The following is a 21,590-nucleotide window of genomic DNA, read 5'->3' on the forward strand; positions in this document are numbered from 1 at the left end:
CTCAGTGTGGGGGTTCTGCTAGCCACTGGCTCAGCTCTGTGTCTACATGACGCCGACACACCTGGCTAACTCCATCAAAAATTCAGTGCCTCAGGAACCAGGGTGGAGCTAAAGTATAGTCTTTGGAGCAGCAGCACCTATAGCACCCAGGAGCTTGATAAAAAGGGCCTGCCACAGGCCTCCTGAATCGGAGATTCCAGGCGGTTTGTGTGCACATTAGAGTGTGAGAGGCTAGTCCAGGTGACCACGTTCTTGACCACATTGTTCAGACACTGGAGGTTGGCATGCCCCTTTCTCCCCCACCACCCCATCTGAGTAGGGGGCCAGGGAACCAGTGAAAACAGAGGCCAAACTCAAGCTGGGAGCCAGATATTGCCAGACCCCCACTTAGACCCTGGCTGAGTTCCTTCCTTGTTCTCACGGGGAGAAGAAAACATGGCTCAGTCCCTTTAGAAGCTTTTCCTGTAGAAGATGTAGGTCCTTCACTCGTTGCTAAGCCCTTGACATGCAGCCTAACTTTACCTGCTTTGTCATCCAGGTGCCAAATCATGATTGGCCAAACTCTCATGAAGCAGGAGGCCCCAGAGCAAAATACAGTTACTTTGTAAGACAAGCCGTGGTCATGGCCTTCGCTACAGAACTGGTATCATGTGTAGCATCGCACCTCTGCCGTCCCCCCTCGCCAGCCGAGGGTCTGCAGGCAAGCCCATGCTTCCTCGCCCCCACCACAGGTTTTCAGATGCACACTCGGTGTGCTGCCCCAGTATCTGGAGGCCCATTCAGAAAAGCAGTGTGGTCAAGCTGGTACATCCCTTTGTGGGGGAATTTTTGTCCAGGCTACACCCACCAGTCCCCAACCCTATATAACTGAGGACTGCTTTTCCTATAAAACACCCACACACACAGACAATGCGGTTAAAATAAAATGTATTTCATATAAATATCTCCATCAAGGAGTCATAGAGGGAAGGCCCAAATGAGCTTCAGGGGCAGACTGGAGTTTTTTGTGTTTTTTGTTTGTTTGTTTGTTTGTTTTTTAATACAGAGGCATAAATAACTGTACATGGGAGAGCTAAAGAGTGGTGCAATAACGCCTTCTGGTGGTCACTCAAAGTGATGCAGTCAGAGGAAGGGTCATCTTTCCTGGCATTGCAGGCCTGGCGTTGCAGATTTACTCTCCAAGGGACCTGGGAGACGCCAGTTCTCCATTATCCGGGGAAGGGTGGGCTCAAAGGAGACAAGAGGTTCCACTCAGTCCAGGCTGCTACTTGATAGCAGGTCAAGAAAAGGGTTCGACGGGGAGGGAGATGAAGAAGTAAGACATGAGGCTTGGGGATATAATTTCTCTCCATCTCCCCAGCCCCTGTGACCTCAGATAATCGAGAGTTGGCTCCATCGTGAAATTCTGTGGCAGCAGCTTTAAATTCTCCTCTGGTCTGTTGGAGCTCTGATATTACTGGGCTGCCCTGCTGCCCCATCCTTTTTTACCTCGTAGGGAAATACAGCACCAAAGATATCTTCATGATAGCGCTTCTGGCTCTTTAAGGGAAAACAGAGACCAATGTGTCAGCTCCGCTGGTCAAGCCACCTCTCATTCATCAGGTCCCGGCTAGGATGAGCCCCTGGAGAATCCCCCAGCTTCTCTATCGCTCATACACTCATGAGCCATTTGCCTTTCCAACCGCCATGCTTAGATTATACTTAGGCTCTTTAACTTCCACAGGCACCTGTCCTGGTGAGTACCACCTAAACATTGCCCTAGGTTTTATGATGGATAGTACAGCCTGCCTAGTGCTTGTCCCACAAGATGCTCTTGGAAATATGGGCTCTGAGATAAACACTTTTGGTAAATGCTGCATACTTTCTCCCAGTCTTGAAGTATCACGAGACACAGTAGCATGTTAGAGGCTCTGAAAGTCTTATAAGTAAAGCAACGTGTTTGCCTTTGTTTAACTGAGCAACCAGACCAGGATGTATAGTCGGGCCTCTAACAGCCTAACCAGCTCTGACCTCCAGCCACCTCTAGGATTCCTTTGAGGTCCGGGGCTGTTCTAAGCCTGACCGCCCTAGTTTTGGCTCCCTGGCCTGTGCCCTTGACCTGTATCCCTAGCCCACACACCAGCTGTCATACCTTAAGCTGGAAGAAATAGTCCTCGACCTGCTCCTCACTCAGGCTCAGTTTGGCAGCCACCAGCTTCTTCAGGGTGTGGGCCACATCCCGGGCCATGCGCACGTCCCCACAGACATAGAGGTGGCCTTGCTCCTCGTGGAGCACGCGAAGCACCTCACCGGCTAGCTGTTGCCGCAGGATGTCTTGAACGTAGACCTGAAACCAGAGGAGATGGTGGTTCCAGGCCCCTGCTGGGGACGGCGAAGCTTGCAGTCAGGCCTGCTGGCCACAGGGAGGCAGTGACGGGGCATAATGGAGGAGGCAAGGTGAGAACCTTCCCAGCCAGGACTCAGTACAGAGACTAGGTTCAGCGCGAGGAGATACACGGCACCTTGCTTGACCTCAGCCTGCCCTGGGCCTGCAGAGATGAATGCCGTCACAGCCCTGCCTCGAGGAGGTCCAGTAGGGCTCCCAGATTTACTCTGAATTCACTATGCTTCAAAGATGTATGAATCACTCTGAGGCCCACCTGTCTAAACTCCAGAAAAGGGAGCCTCTCACTATAGACTATCTATAGGATTGCCACAGTAATCAGAGCAGGGCACACAGCCCTAGGCTCCCCAGTGGCATGAAAGCCCAGGAGTCAATCGGGGTCTCTTTGCCCTGTTCCACACAAGACTCCCAGTGACCCCAGCACTGGGCAGGGAGCACTGGGCAGGGAGCACTGGCCCTGGGAGGATCCCTAATGGGACAAGTTCGCAAGGGCTGCGCCAAGAGTCGGTCCCAACTCCCCAGGCTGATGGGGCAAAGTGCCCCCCAAGGCAGCAGAGCCCGTCAGTGGGCCCATGGTGAGAGCAGCGCTGTCCTCCAGCCTTGCTGTGTTTGAGCACAAAGCTGTCCTGGACCACCTGTCCCCGCAGTTGTCTATCCTGGGGGAGGACCTTCAGTAGGCTGGGCCCTGGGCATTAACCCACCATGTGGCCCTGACTTAGTCCTGAATGTCTGAGGGCCTGCCTCTTCTCCTGGAAGAGAGAACGTAATAGCTTCACAGCATAGCTCCAACAGCTGTATAACCACTTTCATTGTAGAGCTGAGGAGATGAAGGCTCAGAGAGGTGAGGGGCGTGTGGTATGCCAGCACACTCACTGTAGTCTACTTTTCATGATCCACCCACTGCATGGCGGGGGTTGGGGGTGGGGGGACAGTTGTTGCATTTACCTTGGGCTGGCCAGGCAGGCGAGAATAGGCTGTGTGCACCCCATGCAGCACCCCCTTCCGGGCCATCTCCAGCATCTCCTCCTGATAGAGGTGGTCCTCGTCTGGGTGCCGGCACCCAAACAACAGGATCATGCGGCCGCCCTGGAGCCCTGCAAGACCAGAGCAGGCTGCAGTTACCAGGGTGGACACCAGAGGACACGCATCAAGGCCTGACAAGCTGGGAGCCCACTTTGAATTCTCATTTCATCCCAAATATCCTTATCTAGTACTTTCCCCACTTTACAGATGAGGAAACCGAAGCCCAGGGTATTCAGATCACTTGTCTACACAGGCTGAGGCACACTTGGGAGAGGGGCCAAGAAACATGTGTGGGCAATGGCACAACTCTCCTGGAACTCCGGGTCTACCCCTAGGCAGGAGCTGGCCACTTGGTGTCCACCACCCCCACCCCTAGAAAACCTCCAGCAGTACCTTTGTGCTCAGCATCATGGAGCCGCTGCTGCCAGAAACTGCGGAAGGGAGCGATGCCCGTGCCAGGCCCGATGAGGATGCAAGGATGGGAGGGGTCCTCAGGAAGCTGGAAGCCGTTGGCACTGAAGGGAGCAAAAGGAGAGAGTCCCTAGTCCTCAGACATCATGGGCCAGTTGCACACGCAGGACAGGGGCTGGAGAGCTGGGGCTGTGTGGTTGGAGGTGGTAGTGTTTGGGGGCGTAAAAACAATGAGCTCAAATTTGATTCCCAAGTCCTGTAGGCTGACCAGACACACCATCGCTTTGCCCTGAGGCCCTTTTGAAAAAGGCCAAACCTCATCACCACGGTCATCTCCATCCCTACTAGAGACTTGGCCATGTTCTATAGCCAAGTCATCGAATGGAGAGGCCCAGGGTAACCCTAAAGGCTTTATGGGCCAAGGGGTCCAGAGTGGCACCTAAACTCTTGATCTCTCCCTTTAAACCCAGAACTCCCAGGAGCCAGTGGTCCCACAACAGACAGAGTGGAGAGGGTGCTTACCTTCGTACAAAGCAGGGCACTGAGTCTTGGGGCTTCAGGCTGCTAAGCCATGTGCTGCAGACACCGTGGTGTAGGGGACCTCGGCCGTCTGCAAGGACAGCACAGATCTGACCAACATTGCCCCCACTACCCATGTGGAACCGCCCAGTGGCTCCTCCCACACTGATGCACCTCCTCCAGCTGTCCACTCGGGCACTTTTCGGGCTCTAATATGGCAGCTGTTTTTCTCCAGGTACTGAGATCCATCCTCTATACACCCAGAGCTGGTGAAAGTTGAAAGAAACTTAGAGACTATGCAAGCCTCTCCTTTTGCCACTGCAGAAATTAAGTCTCAGAGAGGGAGAGTGACTTGCGCAAGGTCACTCAGGTAGTGGCACAGAATCAAGTCAAAGCTTAGCTTCCCTGGCTCCTATTCCAATGTTCCTTCTAAGAGTTTCTCCAGGAACCCTCTCAGCTCACCACTCGGCTCCAGTGACAATTGCACAAAACAGCTCTTGAGAGTCACTACCGTCAAGTCACTACCCCAGAGTGTCTTCATAAGTATAGACCTTATTGGTAGGAATCCTGGGTGACGGACAACCTCCTGAGCATTCCAGTCTGCTCTGACATTTGCGTGTGGCCCCTCCTGGGCTTGTGGAAATCCCAGCTTTCTCTGGGGTACATTCCCTTCCCAGTGGCCCAGCATTTAAAGGGACTTCTGACCAACTTGAGAAGTCCCTTAGGTTTTCCTCTGGATGGGATTTTGCTCTCATGGGATGTGCCTGCCTCTCCTCTCCTGATCTGAGGACTGAGACCGGGCCAGTGTGATGTTCTCTAGGACAACAAATACAGTCTCTGTCCAGCTTTTAGAAACTGTATTATTGTGCATCTTAGAGCATGGAGGGCTGAGATGGGCACCAGCTCCCCAGCTTTGCCAACCCAGGCAATGCTCAGTTGCAGAGGTCAGGGCAGGGGCATGGTTCATCCAGTGGAGAAGCAAAGCCCAAATGGACATGGTTTGGGACCTCCCAGTCTATGTCAGCCTATCTCCCATCTTCTGCCCTCATAGCACCCTGCACATTCCTTCTCAGCACCTACACAGTGATAATCGTCTATTTCTATGAGTCTCTCTTCATTCCCCCTCTAGATGGGAAACTCCATGATGGCAGGGGCTACATGTACTGTATTTTCACACCTACCATGTGCCAAGCAATAGAGTGGTATGAAAAAAATTATTGTTGAATGAGTGAATGAAGGAATAAACAATCAAGGCAGAATCACACCTGTGTTCAGCCTGGACTATCAGGAAGACTAAGAATCACTGGGCTCCCACCAAGTGCTGGGTGCTTTCCAAATTCGATCTCATTAAATTGTCCCAACAGTAGTACGACAGTAGAGTGGAGTAGGGTCGTTAAATATTTGGACTCAGCAGACTACCGGGGTTCGAATCTCAGCTCTCTACTTGCTGACAACAGTGTGACTTTGAACAAGTGTCTTAGCCTCTTTGAGCCTGTTTCCTCACCTGTAAAATACACACAGTACCCATCTCACATGGTTATTGATAATATGTATACAAAAGGGCTAGCTCAGTGCTTAGTTCAGAGTCATCTCCCCCACACGCCTCCTATGGCTATAAAAGCTCTAAAAGGTGAGTGTTTAACTGGTGAAGAGACTGAAGCTCAGACATGTTGACCAGCTGCCCACTAAGTAGCAGAGTTGGACTGCTCCAAAGTCTCTGCCCCAGCCTCACCTTGGGTGCGGTAGGTGAGCACAGCCACAGTGAGGTGGACCTCCGTGGGTGTGTGGTCCCTGGAGGAGCTGATGGAGTAGTACCGCGGTTTCAGAATAGGGAGCTGGGAGAGCAGGAAGGTGGCAGACAGCCGCAGGGATGGGAACTCCTCGAGCACCTCCAAGAACGTGGGGCTGTTGGTGAACTTCCACTTATTATATTCCGAGGGCTGAAAGGCAAGGGCAGTGTGAGTGACTCAGGGCACCAGCCCCACACTGAGAGAAGAGGCTGTCACAATCCAGTATTCATTCATTCATTCACTTCCTCAACACTTTGAAGAACTGGGCGCTGTCCAAGGTGCTGAGACTACCTACCAAGCTGGAGAGGAAATCGTTCCTGTCCTGGGGGACTCAGGCCAGTGAGAAGCATTTATCTTGCTTTTATGCTTAGACTTTACTGTCAGCAACTTGTAGGCAGGAGTCAAATCTTTATGACATTCTAATTTGAGGCAGAGCTTTGGAATCATACAGACCTGGGTTCAAATCCTGACTGGATGCTGTGACTGGATGCTCGTGTTAGAGCTGTGGGATCTTGTCCCAATTACTTAACCTTTATGAAATGATGACAGCACCACCTACTTCAAGGGGGATGTTGTGAGAATTAAATGAGAAAATGTGTGCCAAGTTAGTAGTGTGTAGCATAGGATAATGGCAGTGGAGGTGGCTGGAATCATGATAATTAGCAATAATGATAGTGGCAATGATGACATCCAGTACCTTTTACCAAGACTTGGACCTAGAAAGTTGCAAGTGAGCTAATGCATTCTCTTATTTATTAATTTAACTACCCATTTGTCACTATGTCCATTTATCTATTCATCCACACCATCCATTTTCCAACACTTCTTAAGTCCCAGGCTTGTTCCAGATTTTGGGAATACAAAGACAGACAAGACATAGTGGATCTCTTTTTCTAGATAATTCTTCTGAGGATGTGCACTTTGGTTGCATCCTGCAGACACTCAGAAAAATCTAGTGGACTCAACACAATTGTGTCCTAGAGATTGGATGGAAAAGGATGCCTGACTTCCCACTGGCCTTTGACAAGTCCCACTTGGAGGTTAAAGACCAGCTCCAGGCTCTGGCTTCCCCCAATTCTGGGACCCCGCCACTGCCTCACCCACCAGTTTCAGTGTTTACCTGGCACAGTGCTTCTAGCTTCTGCCTCTCGGCCTCTTCCAGGGCCAGCTGGGCCAGCTTTCGGAGCAGCAGTTGAGTTGGTGGGGTGGTGATATCCAGGAAGTAGGTGAGGGCTTGGCTGAGTGAGCAGGGGGGCAGCCGCTTATCCCTGACCCAGTAGCTGCCTAAATAGTGAAACAAGGAGTCAGGATGGTAAAAAGGTACCATTTAGGTTTCCCAAGGGTGACGAGGCCTCTAGGGAAGACACTTTCCACTCTCCAGCTACAAGAGAGAGAAGATACTGATGTTCTGGCTCTAGAAACAGCAACAGGGCTCATGTGCCTGACTCATGTAATGGAAGGTGGTGCCCAGAGATAAGGCTGTAGGGGAGGCTAATTAAGAGCCCTCCAAAGGGCACCCAAGATGACATAGTCTTGAAAAACTAACTGCATGAAAGTCCAGTCTCTGTCTCACCTGGACCCAAACTTTAACAGGACACCCACAAGTGAGCTGCAAACTCACAGTGACTAAATCCACCAAAGACTGAAGTATGCCCCAGAGACCAAGTAAGTGCTCATTTAGAGAAAAGCCCATGACTGCAGTCCCCTGGGGCGCTATGCCAGGAGGTTCTGGTGGAACAGCCAATCTGCCCAAAGTGAGGTGGCAAGTCTCTAGGTGTCCCAAGGGGAGGTATATAGGGTAGTCACAGCATGAGTATGGACCATGGAGCCAGTAGACATGGGTTCAAACTCTGGCTCCCCACTTACTAGTTGGATGACTGAACTTTCTGAGCCTTGGTTTCTGCCTCTGTGAAATGGATGTGATAATAAAACCTGTTTCATTGGGTTTGTATAAGGATTGAATGAAATAGTAAAGGTATAATAGTGGTACAACTCCTAGGACTCAGGTGCTCATCAAAAATTAGGTAAAAATATTAGCATTACATTATTTCATCTAGATCCAAGGCCTAATGAGCCACATCTGTCTCCACATCTCTGTCCCGTTGTCTCCAAGTTTCAGGCTCTCTTACATTCTCCTGGACAATGGGAGACAACGTCAGACTTTGCTTCTCTGACCCCTACTTTCCTAATTTGGCCACTCTCTTTAAGGGGACATATTCTTGGAGGTGTCATTATCACTGAGGAAGCTAAGGCCAGGAATCTAGTCCCTTTGCTGAGAGGGCCCATGGTTATTGATTTTATTAGTTCCTCCTGGTGCCTGTCACCTCGCACTGTGTCCACCACATAGACTGAGAGAGACTCATCTTAGCACAGGAAGGAGGTGACCCATACCTTCCCTAGGACGGCATCTTCTCCCCCTGTGAGGATGGCTAGGGGGAGCCACACTCTCTCGGCCACCTACGACCTGCCCATGCCCATTGCCCACAGAGGTGGGGATAAATCACACCCTCAGTGGGGAAGTAGTATGAAATTAGAATGCCACAAAAATGCAAAGAGGTTGTAAATTTGGTGATCTAGGGAGACTCTCAGGGTATATTAAATCCCTTCTCTGACCTTCTAGAAAATGGTCATTAGCCTGTGGGAAAAAGACATTGCTCCATTCTTATATTATTTGGTGCCAGGGATTGTGGTGAAGGTTGCACATATATCTATTCATTTGTTCTGCACAACAAGCCTACAAGGAAGGCTCTATTATCTCTATTTTAGACACAGAGAAATAAAGCCTTGAGCAATTAACGCATATGCCCAAGGTCACATAAGTAGTAAGTGATGAATCAGGGACTTGAACCTTCAAACTTCACCATTTTTACACCATCTTCACATTTTTCTATTATGTCACTTAGCAGGCTGTACACATGTGTCTATTGTGGGGACTAAAGCGACATATATACAAAATGCTGGCATGCAATAATTACCCAACAAATGTTAGCTGCTACTGTTATTATTATAATAATTATTATCATAAATATTCTTGCATATCTGCCTCCTGTACTAAATGGTGAGCTCTCTGAGGGCAGACACTGAGTCTCATTCACTTTTGTGGCCCAGAGCCTGTCCGTCATATAGATGTGACCAGTTAAAATTTTGATGGAAAAATAAACGAATCAGTCAATCAATAAAAAAAAGCAACTAGATGACCAAAAGAATGAAGGGGAAAAGACTCTTCAGCCTCTGGTATTGGGCAGATAGTCCCAAAGAGGCAACCCTTTTTGCTGGCCTGACACAGGTCCAGAACTGTTAGCATGGCTACTTTATCACCGGCTTGGGTGTCTCCCCACCCCAGCAGGAAGAACAGAGTTAGTTGCCGGCCGTGCAGGCCCAGGCCCACCCATCAGCCAGCTGGGAGGTTGGCAGGATGATGCTGGGGCCACCTCAGCAGAGGCTCCATGTAGAGGGCTCACCGGTCTCACTGAGGTTCTCCAGGCGCATGGGTTGGTGGGGTGCGGGGCTGTCCACCACTCGCTCCAAAATGCCTTGGACCAGGGCCAGCTGGTTGCTTGGGAAAACCCCCAGGTGCTCTCCAGGCAGGTAGCTGAGATCTTGACTGCCCTCGCAGGAGAGTTCCACCAGGAGGGTGGTGCGGCTGGAGAAGGGAAGAAGAAGCCTCTGGTGATGCCACCAGGATTTCCTCCAGAGCTCCTTGATGGGCGGGCCCATTTCCCCAGGAAATGTGCCCTCCTTTCATTTTCCTGCCTGGTTCCATGAGCTCCGGTCTTTGGCATGCCCTGAGGCTAGAGTGCTCAAGAAGACCTGGGCTGGCCAGGCCTGTGGCTTCTCCACAGGAAGAAGGTGGGCTGCACCCCTCCCTGTACAGTCCTCCCAAGCCCACCAGGGCTTGACCACAGACTCTGCTGAAAAAACGCATCCCACTGGGAGATGTGTGGGCATTGGGACAAACCTTCCCTTGTTCCCAGCACAAATCTGGTTTATTAGAACAAAGTCCAGTTTTCTTAATGAATGGGGGAAGACAGCACAGAGAAACAAAACCTATAGAGAATCCACAACACTAGCTTATACCCTGGCAGGGAAATGTCCTTCCCTGCCAAATCTTCTCCTGAAAGTTCTTTTTTTTTTTTCTCCCCGAAAGTTCTTAAAAAGAGCCAAATGGTTTGAGTTTCTCTTGCCCCACCTTAAGTGACAAAGGATAGAGAGTAGAGCAGGTTCCTAGTTCCTATGCTGGAAAATTGGCCCATGGTTAATGGAGACCAAACTAGTGGCCACTAGGTTACCAGTCAAGCTGGTCCTCACCATGGCATCATCACCAGCAGACATCTCTCTTCTCTCTTTCCAAAGGCTGACTTGTTCTGGTCTTTCCTTCATTAAAATAAAATCTGGCGAACACCACCCAAGAAGCACTGTACTCCACCCTACCTGGACTTCCGACTCTGTAGATTCTGCTGCGATTTGAGCTTCAAGGTGAACACATTCTTGGCGTGCATACTGCTGAGGGCTGTGGGACACAGAGAGATGGTGAAATGGCCAAGTGGCTCTTAAGCACTGATGGGGCAGCCTCTACCTGTCTGAGTCAATGACACTCGGACGCTGCCCTTGGGATGCCCTGATGTGGTGGTGGTAGGCTTTTCTTTCCGTTTCTTTTTCCCACTGTGTTTCTGAATCACAAAGACCTTTGGCCTGACAGAGGCTGGTTGCACTTCTGCTAAGTGTTGGGAAATGCAATTTAGATGCCCAAATATGGGGATTTCTAGGACATCCCCATGGTTTGGGATCCACAGGAGAGCATAGCTGAAGTTAGGGACATCCTAAACATGTAGAAACCTGCAGGATCACCATACCCATGGTACAAGAAAAGAGGAGAAACACAGAGGCACAGCATCTGGAGGGGGCCATTGAGAGATCACAGACTGCAGCCTGGAATTGGCTCTGCAGAATGTTCTTTATAATACTTGGCTGCCATCGGATCTGGAAGGCGGGGCTCAAATCTCAACTTGACCACATGCTAGCAACTCACTTTACCTCCCTGAACTTCAATTTCTCTGTGCCTTTCATGCAGGGTGTGTGTCAGGTTCATTTAGAGTGGGTGGGCAAAGAGCCCAGCACAGCACTTGGCCCTTCCTTGATGCCAGCTCCCTTCTCTCTCCACCTCTTTCCCAGGGCTTCCTCCTGAAATGGCATCCCTCAGAGAGGAAGCAAGCCCTTGACTTTGGCATCCCAACTGGCTCTTGGAAGCAACAAGAGAGAGATGCCTGGCAGCTCTAAGACAGCTGCCTCTGTTCAGAGGGTCCTAGTGGTCTCCTCAACCACAGGCTCCGGGCTCAAAGATTCCTATGCTGGCAGAAAAGGCAAACGAGCCCCGTATGGTGCAGGGAAGAAGGTACCTTTGTTGAGGTCCAAAGGCTGTGAGTCCTGCACAAGCCTGTAGTGGTTCGGGTCCCAGGTCACATTGGTGGTGTAGAGCTTGGGGATCTGAATGTGCTGTTTGCCTCGGACGTTGAATGTCTCACAGGCTGCCTGAAAAAGAAGAGAGCAAATCAGTGTTAATAACCATCGTCATCAGCAACAACATCACCACCATTGGCGATCCCATGTTTTAGGTCCTTACAACTGAGCTAAGTGCATCATATCATTACTAAGCACTCTTATCTGATTGTGCTGTTGTGAAGACTCAAAGAGGTGCCCAGGCTTGGTACATAGTAGCTTTTTCTATTATGATGAATATTGACAGTATCTCATTTTATCCACATGCCCACACCATGAAGTAGGTTTGATTACTCCCATTTTTCTAATGTGGAATCATTGGAGGAGGCCTGAGCTTGGGAACCACATCTGCCCCAACTCTCACTGGTACTCTTAGGCACCACTGCTGAGTGAAACACTTTGCTTAAATGAGTTTGCTAAATCAGAGGTGTCAAGCCACAGGCGACAAAGACCCACTGACACAGGTCCAAAGAACTCAACTGTGTGGTCCCTGCCCTCAAGTTCTCTGTGGCTGGGAGGATGAAACAAGACAAGGTTGTCAAGAGGTGATCTGGATAATCAGAGGGGGTAAGATCTTGAACCAAGGCTCCCTGAGGTCAGGGAGGTGTCCTAATCACCTTTTCCCACCTAGGGGACACATGCCTATAGAGGAACTCTTCTGAGGAGTTGAGGGAGAGCAGCAGTGACCTGAGCCCTCTGGCCTGCAACCTTAGCCCACATCTGTAACCATGCCTACAGGACCAGGCAAGGCTCACGCCACCCAGGGTGCCCACCCAGCACAGATGTCCTGGGCACCAATGTATCGCAGCACCCTGTCCACACTGTAAGGCAGCTCCAGTTGTGAACTGACCTTGAAGGTTTGCACAGCCCAGCTGCGGAAGGCCTCCTCCTGCCCACTGAGTTCGTCCCCTTCCCCTGTTGGGGTGAGCTGAGAGGCTCCCAGGTGGGACAACTTCTGGTCGATATCATGAGCAAAGGCACAGAACTGAGGGTACATGCTGGAACCGAGGCCAAACACAGCATACCTGCTCAAGGAGAACACACAAACACAGAGACTGAGGTGAACCAAGCCACGCAAGCATCACCCAGCAGCACCAATAACCCGTAAGGCCAGCCCCAGACATTCCCACTCCAGCCAGGCATAGGACCTGCCAGTGCACATCCCCTTCTGATCCTCCATGGCTCTTGAGCCTTATCATCACTCCCATGACCAACCCTATGCTTGGCCTGCAGACTGATAAGAGGGACTTGGCTCCCCTGACTTGATCTTTGCCACAGGCTGCAGTCAGGCTCTCTCTGTGCCTGGACGTCTCAGAGAAGACTCCTTTATACACAACCAGTTCCAGACTCTGGGCCCATAAGGCCTGCTCGGATAAGTGGTGGTGGGGAACAGCCTTACCTGAACTTGTTGGTGAGCTCTTTCAGCATGAAGAGAGATTTCTTCAGTTTCTAGAAAGAGAGAGAACCACAGAGTCCTTAGGACAAGATTAATAAAAGCACTGCTTTGCTTTTCTTCTTATAGCCTACATAAAAACTGGCCACATCTGTCAGGAAAATATTCAAGATTCACAGTGGAAGTTAGTTTATGGGTACCTGGCTAGGGCTCAGGGGCAAGTTCAGCCTTAGCAACTCATTGTGGCCTCATCCTCAGTGAGGGACCCAGGACAGCCCAGCCCCCAGCTCATCCAGCCCTGGTTGGTGCGGGGTGCCTGCCTTACAGCAGGGCATCTCCAGAGGGTCTTCTGGAGGGATGTGAGTTAGCCTTTCTTCTTGTTTGGAACTTGGTAAGAGCAACAACTGCTTCCACAATCTCTAAAAATAACCCTGATTTCCCAAGAACTCAAGATAATTTTAGGTGGTACATGACCCAGCAGAAATAAGTCAAATCATATAGTAAAAAAGTATTCTTTTCTATAATTTTTTTTAGTTACTCCTGTTTCAATTACTTATTTATTTATTTTTTTGTCCTTCTGAACACTAGAGAGAAAGTCTCAGACTGTTGCTAATGGAGCCTTAACACCTCTCTAATACTTGCCTATTACTCTTTTTTAAAAAGCAAAGCAAGCCATGATTAAGCCATAGTATCTAGCTAAAATTCAATAACTTCTTTCGGCTTTCGATGTATTTATTTTTTGCTGGCTTCTCATTTGTGAGAGTGACATAAAGTTTACTTTAACCATGAATTTTTTAATTTAAAAAGGTAGGTCAATTCCCTGAGATATATGAAGTGTGTCATAGGAAAGGTGACACATGCGTATGGCAATAATTACAAAGGACAAAAGCAAATAGCTAACGTTAGGGCAATCCAGTGATCTGAGCGCTCACACCCGAATGATCTCCTTAGGACATGCTGAATGCCCAGAGCCTCTCCTTGGTCCTCTCAGGCCCTACCACCACCCAGACCACTGGGACCTCAGCCACCTACCTCTCCATTGCCAGGGGAGTCTCCGTTCCCAAATGTACTGGTCACCACCAGAAGAAGCTGCTCCTCCTCCAGGCTGCTCAGCCTATACTCATCCATGCAGAGAACCTGTAGGCACCAAGGGTGGACACTGGACCTCAGTTCCCAGGCTAGGGCCTGCCACACCCTCCCCAGACACCCTGCGCTCCCCTCCCCCAACCCAGGCCAAGAGCCCCCTTCATCATGCTGTTTCCCCCCACCCCACACCCCCCATGCCCAGCACAAGCGTGGCTCAGAGGAGGCGTGTGCTTAAATCCCTGTTAATCATTTGAACACATCGTTTCTCAATTCTCCTCCCTGCCTTAAGCCGTACCCCTAACACGTCAGCAAGCCTTGGAGGGTTTGCCTCCAAATACTGCATGTCCCAAATCAAAACACTTTACCACTTCCACGGCTATTTTAGATTCTGTGTGAACCTATTTTCCACAAAAATGGAGTGGGCAAGTTACAAAAATGATGACTCCTTTGGCACTTTGGGAACCCCAGCGCTTTGCCTGATACTATATCAGGTGAAGGGTGTCACTGCCTCACTGCTCTGTCCAGACTTGGGAGGCCTTCAGTGATGAAGGATAAAATCCAATACTGATGGAGTGAGTCACCCTTTGGGGTTTTGTTTTATTTGTCTAAATTTTATTCATCCTTTGCCCGCTTCACATTTAGCACTGCATCCTGTATGGAAGGTGATAGTCAGTAAACAGGAATAAAATTCATCCAGAGCAGCTCATGCATATTGAGACTTGGATTCATTAGGGAAGTGTTTCTCAACCTGTGTTCCCTGGAACACTCTGTAAAACTTATTTATTGTGGAAGTTTGGGAATCCCTGGACACACATCTATCCTCCTATCATAGATTTAGAATGTACAGCAGCACATCTAAAGTTCTGGGACATCCAGGAGCAGAGCAACCATTTCAACAAGTCTGCACACAGGCAGAGAAAACGGTATATGTCCAGCTGGATCGGCTACCTTAGGGTTGAAGGCACAGCTGAACAAGGCCCCTAGGTCCCGGGCCAGGGTTTCTGATTTTCCTGTCTCCGTCGCAAAAAGGACTGTGGCTCTGACTCGGGATGCCATGGTCTTGCGCATCAGCATGGAGGTGAACAGCACGGCTCTATAGGGACAGACAGACAGTCAGACACTGTGCTGAGTAATCTTTCCTGAGGAAGGTGGGGGCCCAGGAGCATGGGAGGAGGACAGTGCTTAAAGTGGGGGTAGGTTAGGAAAAAGAACCCATGTTTCCCACCAGCTGACTACCCGTCCTTCTCCTCCCCTCATCTGCTCAACCCACTATTCAGCTCCTTTGGGAAAATGGAGGAGATAGGAGGTTGGGACAATGGTGGCAGGTGACCCTTGGAACTAATGTGTGGATCTCTGGGAGCCAAATTCCATCAAAATGATCTTTTCTCTTTGTTCCCTGCTCTTCAAGGCCTGGAAGGACGAGCTGACTAGAAGGAAGGGCTGCAGGTCAGATGTCAACACTGGCCACTCCTACTTACTTAACCAAGACTTGGAATCGAATCTCTCTTCTCTGGGGTCTCCGCTTCTCATCCTGCCAGACATGGGTTTTCCAGGGCTCCACCTTCAGAAGAGAGGGCAGAGGTGAGAGCAAGTAGGCCCGGGCTGACTGGGCTTGGGGATACCGGTGAGATAGAGGACCCTTTGTGCTCTTTGTGAGTTGAGGGGCGAGCAGGCCTCGTCCCCATCCCCACCTCACTGAAAGCCCCTCAGGGAAGGGCTGTGTCTGTCTGTGTCCCCTAGAACTGCAGCTCCAGTGTCCAGCATAGAGTCTGCACATACCACATAGTCAGTTGATTTTATTTCATTAGTGTCTCCCTGGAGGGAAGAGGCCCCACTTCTCTTTCGTTTTAAGTGTCTTATCACTAAGTGTATGGTATCACTAGTGTATGGTTCAAACTGGGACACCTTTGAGGTTAAAGAGGTGCTATGACAATAGGCACAAACTGTCCTGGGCAATAAGTCACCTTATTTATCACCTTTAGAGTAAGGAAGCTCTTCCCAAATCTAACCAAAGTCCTTTCTGACAAAAAAAAAAAAAAAAAAAAGAACTCATTTCAATAGGTAACAGTTACTGAGTGCATTCTGGATTGGGTACTGGGCTGAGCTGTTATATACACCAGCACATGTGATCTATACAGCCTCCTATCATGGAGTTAAGGCCCATCCCTTTAGAGATGAGAAACTTGGGGTTGAGATGGGTAAAATGACACCCTCCCCCCAAGATCATATAGTAGGAAGTGGCAGAATCACCCCCAGCTGTGTCTTATCTGGGAGCCAAGCTCTTCACTGTACTATGTGACTGTACGGCCACCCACAGAGGAGGCACAATGGTGGTCACCCTTGGGAGCTTAAACCCCACCAGGGCAATGGGCCACTAAAAGTACAATAAAAAGTGTTTCCTTCAGTCCCAGGCCCTGTAGAAATGAGCAAAAGCTGCTCAGAATCCTGGGGTGAAGCTTGAAAAGCATTAAAAATATGACTCTGTGTCCCTGATCCTCCCAGATGTGTTCTGCATGAGTGAGCATGCACATGCACGCACACATGCACACGAATGCACAGCACATGCACACACACGTACATGCATGTACACGAATGCACAAGCACACGCACATGCACGCACACAGGTGCAGACACATATAGTCTCTCTATCCCTGAGCTCCCAAGACAGAGAGGAGAGGAAGGCCCCTCCTTTACCTGGTAGTAGTAGAAAGGGGACAGCACATAGTTTAACATCTCCTGGTGGAACACGGGAGTGATGCTTCCAGAAATTGGGGGGACCAGCCAAACCCAGTCGGCTGGGCAGCCCCCTCGGGACCGGTACTCATTCTGCATGTACTTCATGAAGGACTCTGCAGCAGAGTGGTGATCCATGATGGTCACATTTTGCTTCTAAATCAGAGGGAGTCAAGAAGAAGAGTTGAGGGATAGGGGAATCAGGAGAGTGGTCCGTTGGCTGCAAGGCTCCCAGATAAACTCTGGGAAGGCCTAGAAGTCTGTAAAATGAGACAGAAATTCCTCCTGGTCCCCTCCTCACCGCTGAAAATAAATACCCAAATGGGAGACTTTCAGAGCCAAAAAAATAACCATCACGATGGTCAGCCCACAGGTCACATGGTGGCCTCCTGTTGCCCTTCTGGGTGCAGTGTCTGGCTTCTCAGGCCATGCCCACAAGTCTCCTCGAACTCTCAACAAATGGCTCTCTCTAAATCAGACCACGAGTGCCTTTTTGTTGGTAGAGCATTCCAGGAGTCACCTCCACAAGGGTGTGGCTCTCCTGGCCAAGAAGGAACTAGACTCCTCTGAAGAGGGCCGAAGCATTGGGGGAAAACAAGTCACCACAATGTCCCACATCCTAAAATTAGAGGCCATGGGATCTGAGTCTTCCCAGAATGACCCAACAAGGGCAGCCACACCCCTCAATGTCAGAGACAAATCACTGAATTAGGACACATTTGTTCAAGGTAGTTGTTCAAATCTTGGCCTCTTATTAGCCATGTGACCTTGAGCAATTGGTTTCTGAACCTCACTAAGCCTCAGTTTTCTCATCTGTAACATGGGCATAGTAACAGTTCCTACATTATGAGGTTGTTGAAAGGATATAGTAAGTTAATACAAGTAAACCTTAGAATGTGCTCAATAAATGTTAGCTGCTATTACTATTTCTATCTGTCGGGCATTGCATAAGGCACTGGCATTATATAGAAGTGAAAGACATGGCTTCTTCTCTGCATCAGATTATATTCTAAACAGGGGAGGCAGAAGAAAGTCATGTGGTCTGATAGAAGCTACGATGGAGGCAGGTGTAGGTGCTGACAGAGGGCAGAGGAGAAGACTTAGCTCAGTTAGAGGCCTAGAGGAGAGATAGCAGATTCCAGAGATAGCTTCTAAGAGGAGGTGAGTCTTGAGAGATGGGTACAAGTTAGGCTGAGGACAGGTATTCCTGGAGGAGAACATAACATGAGTCGAGGCCAGGAAGCAGGAGAGGAGCCAGCTCATGGTGGGCCCAATAGACCCAGCAATACCTTCTAAAATTTATACATACACATATAGCAACTCCTGGGGGCCAGAGCAGTTTTAAGCTCAGGAGCTGATGATGATCACTGTGGTAATGATGGTAAACATAACGACGGTGAATAATAGCAATATAACTAATACATACTGAGTGTTTATTACGAGCCAGCCCTTATGAGTAAGGGCTGCAGATGGACCAAAGGGCTCAGTCCCACACAGTAACCAACCTGCTGTGTGTGGGTCCAAGGAGTAGATGTTTTGCATATATTTTCATTTAATTCTTACAGTAACCTAGTGAGGGAGGTACTATTATTATCTCTGTTTTATAAATAAGGAAATAAGGCCAAGTCTTTTGAAGTTTATCCTGAAGAAGGATGCTAAGGAAGTCCTGGAGTGAATGGATGTGGTCAGCAATGGTAAGGAGACTGCTGACGATTAGCAGATTTTCTGGGACATATCTTCTGTATCCTGCCAGTGTCAGGGTTGATGCTGGGAGCTCCCAGGAGTCAGGATGTATGGTCCACACTGGCAGGGCCTTCCCAAGTTGGGCCAGCCCCAGGAGGCTCTTCCTGTCCTGTCTCAGAGCCACCAACCTCAATCAAGCACAAGCTTGACCCACCTATAGAGTGACCAGCCCTGAGGAACAATGTGTGGTTGTAAATATTTACTGGGTGATCATTTAATGTCAGCTTCATACTATACTCCACAAGGACAGAGTTTTTGTCTATTTTGTTCTCCACTCATCTTCTTGGCCCAACCTAGTGCCTGGCATATGAAAAAAGCTCAAAAAACTTAGCTGAACAAATGAATGAGTCTCTGCCAGTGGCCTGGCCTGCAGGGCATCTGCCAACTTTGTGGAGTTGGTCCCAGCTTCTAAAGTAGTATCTTCACACATCCCATGACTCCTTCCCAAAAGAAAGGGATGTATTTATATGAGTAAGGGCTGCAGACGGACCAAAGGGCTCAGTTTATTTCTTTGAAATAGAAACCATTACAGCCTATTGATATTTATGGGAATGGTCCAGCAGAGAGGGAGACATTGATGATACAGGAGAGAGAGGGGGAATATTTTCAAGATTAAAGTCTTTGAGAAATTGAGAGAGTACTGGATTCAGTGCTTAAGTGCAGGACTGACCAGTCTTGGGAGGTAATGGTTGCCTGTCGCTAAAAGCATTCAAGTTTACACTAGAAACCTAGTAGTGTTAGTGAGAAAATTGATTTGTCTCTGTATCCCCAGCACCTGACACAAACTGGGTATTCAATATTTGTTTGATGCTTGATTAAATGAACAATGCTGTAAGGGGAAAATCAAGCACGACATGAGTGGCTGGACCAGATGACCATCTAACCAGAGAGTCTTCAGACTCACAGAACACCAGACATACCTGGAAACTGTGGAGCACAGCGACGTTGATCTCAATGACAGCCTGGTCTTTCCAGAGTGAGGTCAACTTGTGTGTTTCTAGGCCCATCCTTCTGCCCACTTCCTGCAGAGGCAGAGAAATGGGGATGAGTCAGTTCTCAGGACTCCACCCAGAGACCCACAAGTCCAGCTGGCCCAGCTGAACAGTCCTCGTTACCTCCAGGATGTTGTAGCGCTGGACGTCACAGAAGTCCCGGACCCCAATCTCTGTGCCCATGTACCAGCCGTTGAAAGGGCACCCTGGGAACTCAAGGCCACCCACCTCAAGCAGCATATTGGACACGGCAGGCAGGGCATACCACTTGAGCTCCAGTTCCTGGAACCACTCGTACCTGGCAGGGAGGCAAAGCCAGTCACAATTGGGGGCTTCAATTCTGCCCACCCTCACCCCTCAAAAAAAGCTTTAGAAAAAGAATCAACCAAGAAAACCCATTTCCAAGTGTTGATCTCTCAGTTCATCCCACCTAGAGAGGTGAATTGGGTGTACCTGGTGTCATTAATAAATTATGCATTCATTCACTCATTCATTCATGCAAATATATATTAAGCATCAAGTATGTGATAGGCCCTGAGCTAAATGCTGACAACCCAACATAGTGGTTAAGGACTCTAGTGTCAGAAAGCTTAGTTCAAGTTCTTCCTTACTGCTTACCAGCTGTGTGAACATCGGATGTTATTTAGCCCCTCGTAGCCTCTGTATCCCCGCCAGCAAAATAGAGATAATAGCATCAAACTCATAGGATTATTGTGAAGATAATAGTATCGTTCATTTGTATATCCATGTACTCTAGAAATGTTTATAACTGAGCACCCGTTATGTGCCAGGCACCCTGCTAGATGTTGGGGATATTGCTGAACAAGAGAGTCAAGATCCCTAGTCTCTGTATCTAGATGCAGGTAAACAAATAAGTAAATAGGAAAATAATACAAGGCAATGTGTTAGACAGAGGGTGAGGGTGCCTGCTTTAGACTGGGTGTTCAGGAGAGGCTTCCCACAGGGGGTGACACTCAGGAATACCCCATTGATGAGAAGAAATGAACTCTGAGGAAAGGACAGGGGGAATAGCAAGTGCAAAGGCCCTGAGGTGGGACCGAGTTCAGTATATTCAAGGGACAAAAAGAAGTGCCCAGCCCAATGCTCGTTATATAGTGAGTCTCGATATATGGAGGTGTTTTTGCAATCATGAGAGCTGCCTGGAGCAAAGGCTGAACCAAATGATCTCTTGAAGTCAGTGTAGCCCTATTCTGTCACCAGTCAGGAGAGGGACAGCTAAGGGAATTGGCAGGAAGGCAAAAGAGGCCTGAGCTGCTCGGTGTGAGAATCTCAAGAGCCTTTCAAGTGTCCATCTCCTGAAATCACTGCTTCCCAAGTTCCTAGGGCCCCATCTCTCCAAGCCTCTGCTCTTCCCTTACCATCAACATGTCCGCATAAGTCAGAGGCCTGACACACAAGTGCAGAGCTGCTGTACAAGCGTGACAAGGTGGGCTTGAAACCAGCCCTTCTAGGCATCACCTGCTACTAACTGGGCTTTGGGGAAGGTGCAGGGAGGGGCCTGAGGATTGAGGTCTTAGTTAAGAAAGGAGGCAGGCATGCATGTTAACTCGCATTCCCAGCACCCTCAGCTTGCTCACTTGGGATGTTCCATGGGCACCTCGAGCACAAGGTCAGGCGGGATTTCAAAGAACTCAGGGTCGTGGCCATCAGCCTGCAGGACCAGAGGCAACACATCGAAGCGGCCGTACTTCGGCTTCCAGCCCAGGTCGATGCACAGCTGTGGATAAGACAGGCCCCGTGAGTTAGCTGACCCAGGCCCCTTGACCCCTCTGGGCTCCACTCTGTCATCACCCACCAAGGCTGGATTCCGTACCTGGGTGAACTCCACGCAGGCAGGGTCCCCTCTGATGGTACCATCAGGCATCTGGTAACCAGCATACCGGATGAGCTGCGAATTCCAGACCCGGAAGTCGTGTTTCCCATCACTCCGCTGAGGGAACACGGTGATGGCCGACCTTCCCCAAGACAAGGACAGTGCTGTTTACCACCTGGCTTCGTCA

General features: G+C 49.5%; 1 protein-coding gene across 1 annotated transcript in view; it reads right to left on the reverse strand.

The window, feature by feature from the left end:
- Positions 1-531: 531 nt before the first annotated feature.
- Positions 532-21,590, reverse strand: part of NOS2 (nitric oxide synthase 2) — a 36,448-nt gene continuing 15,389 nt past the window's right edge. Inside the window, exons 7-26 of the mRNA XM_039886063.1 lie at positions 21,404-21,545; positions 21,168-21,307; positions 19,693-19,867; positions 19,498-19,599; positions 16,796-16,990; positions 15,580-15,662; positions 15,050-15,194; positions 14,048-14,152; positions 13,022-13,071; positions 12,473-12,647; positions 11,523-11,655; positions 10,558-10,636; positions 9,588-9,769; positions 7,247-7,410; positions 6,069-6,276; positions 4,340-4,427; positions 3,800-3,921; positions 3,329-3,477; positions 2,132-2,326; positions 532-1,539 (exon numbers count right to left, since the gene is read on the reverse strand). Of these exons, the coding sequence (XP_039741997.1) occupies positions 1,420-1,539; positions 2,132-2,326; positions 3,329-3,477; positions 3,800-3,921; positions 4,340-4,427; positions 6,069-6,276; positions 7,247-7,410; positions 9,588-9,769; positions 10,558-10,636; positions 11,523-11,655; positions 12,473-12,647; positions 13,022-13,071; positions 14,048-14,152; positions 15,050-15,194; positions 15,580-15,662; positions 16,796-16,990; positions 19,498-19,599; positions 19,693-19,867; positions 21,168-21,307; positions 21,404-21,545 (2,752 nt within the window). The 3' untranslated portion in view covers positions 532-1,419. The remainder of the gene's footprint in view (positions 1,540-2,131; positions 2,327-3,328; positions 3,478-3,799; positions 3,922-4,339; positions 4,428-6,068; positions 6,277-7,246; positions 7,411-9,587; positions 9,770-10,557; positions 10,637-11,522; positions 11,656-12,472; positions 12,648-13,021; positions 13,072-14,047; positions 14,153-15,049; positions 15,195-15,579; positions 15,663-16,795; positions 16,991-19,497; positions 19,600-19,692; positions 19,868-21,167; positions 21,308-21,403; positions 21,546-21,590) is intronic.

The sequence above is a fragment of the Pteropus medius genome, unplaced genomic scaffold (assembly GCF_902729225.1).
Source record: "Pteropus medius unplaced genomic scaffold, Ma_sr-lr_union100, whole genome shotgun sequence".
Lineage (NCBI taxonomy): Eukaryota > Metazoa > Chordata > Mammalia > Chiroptera > Pteropodidae > Pteropus > Pteropus medius.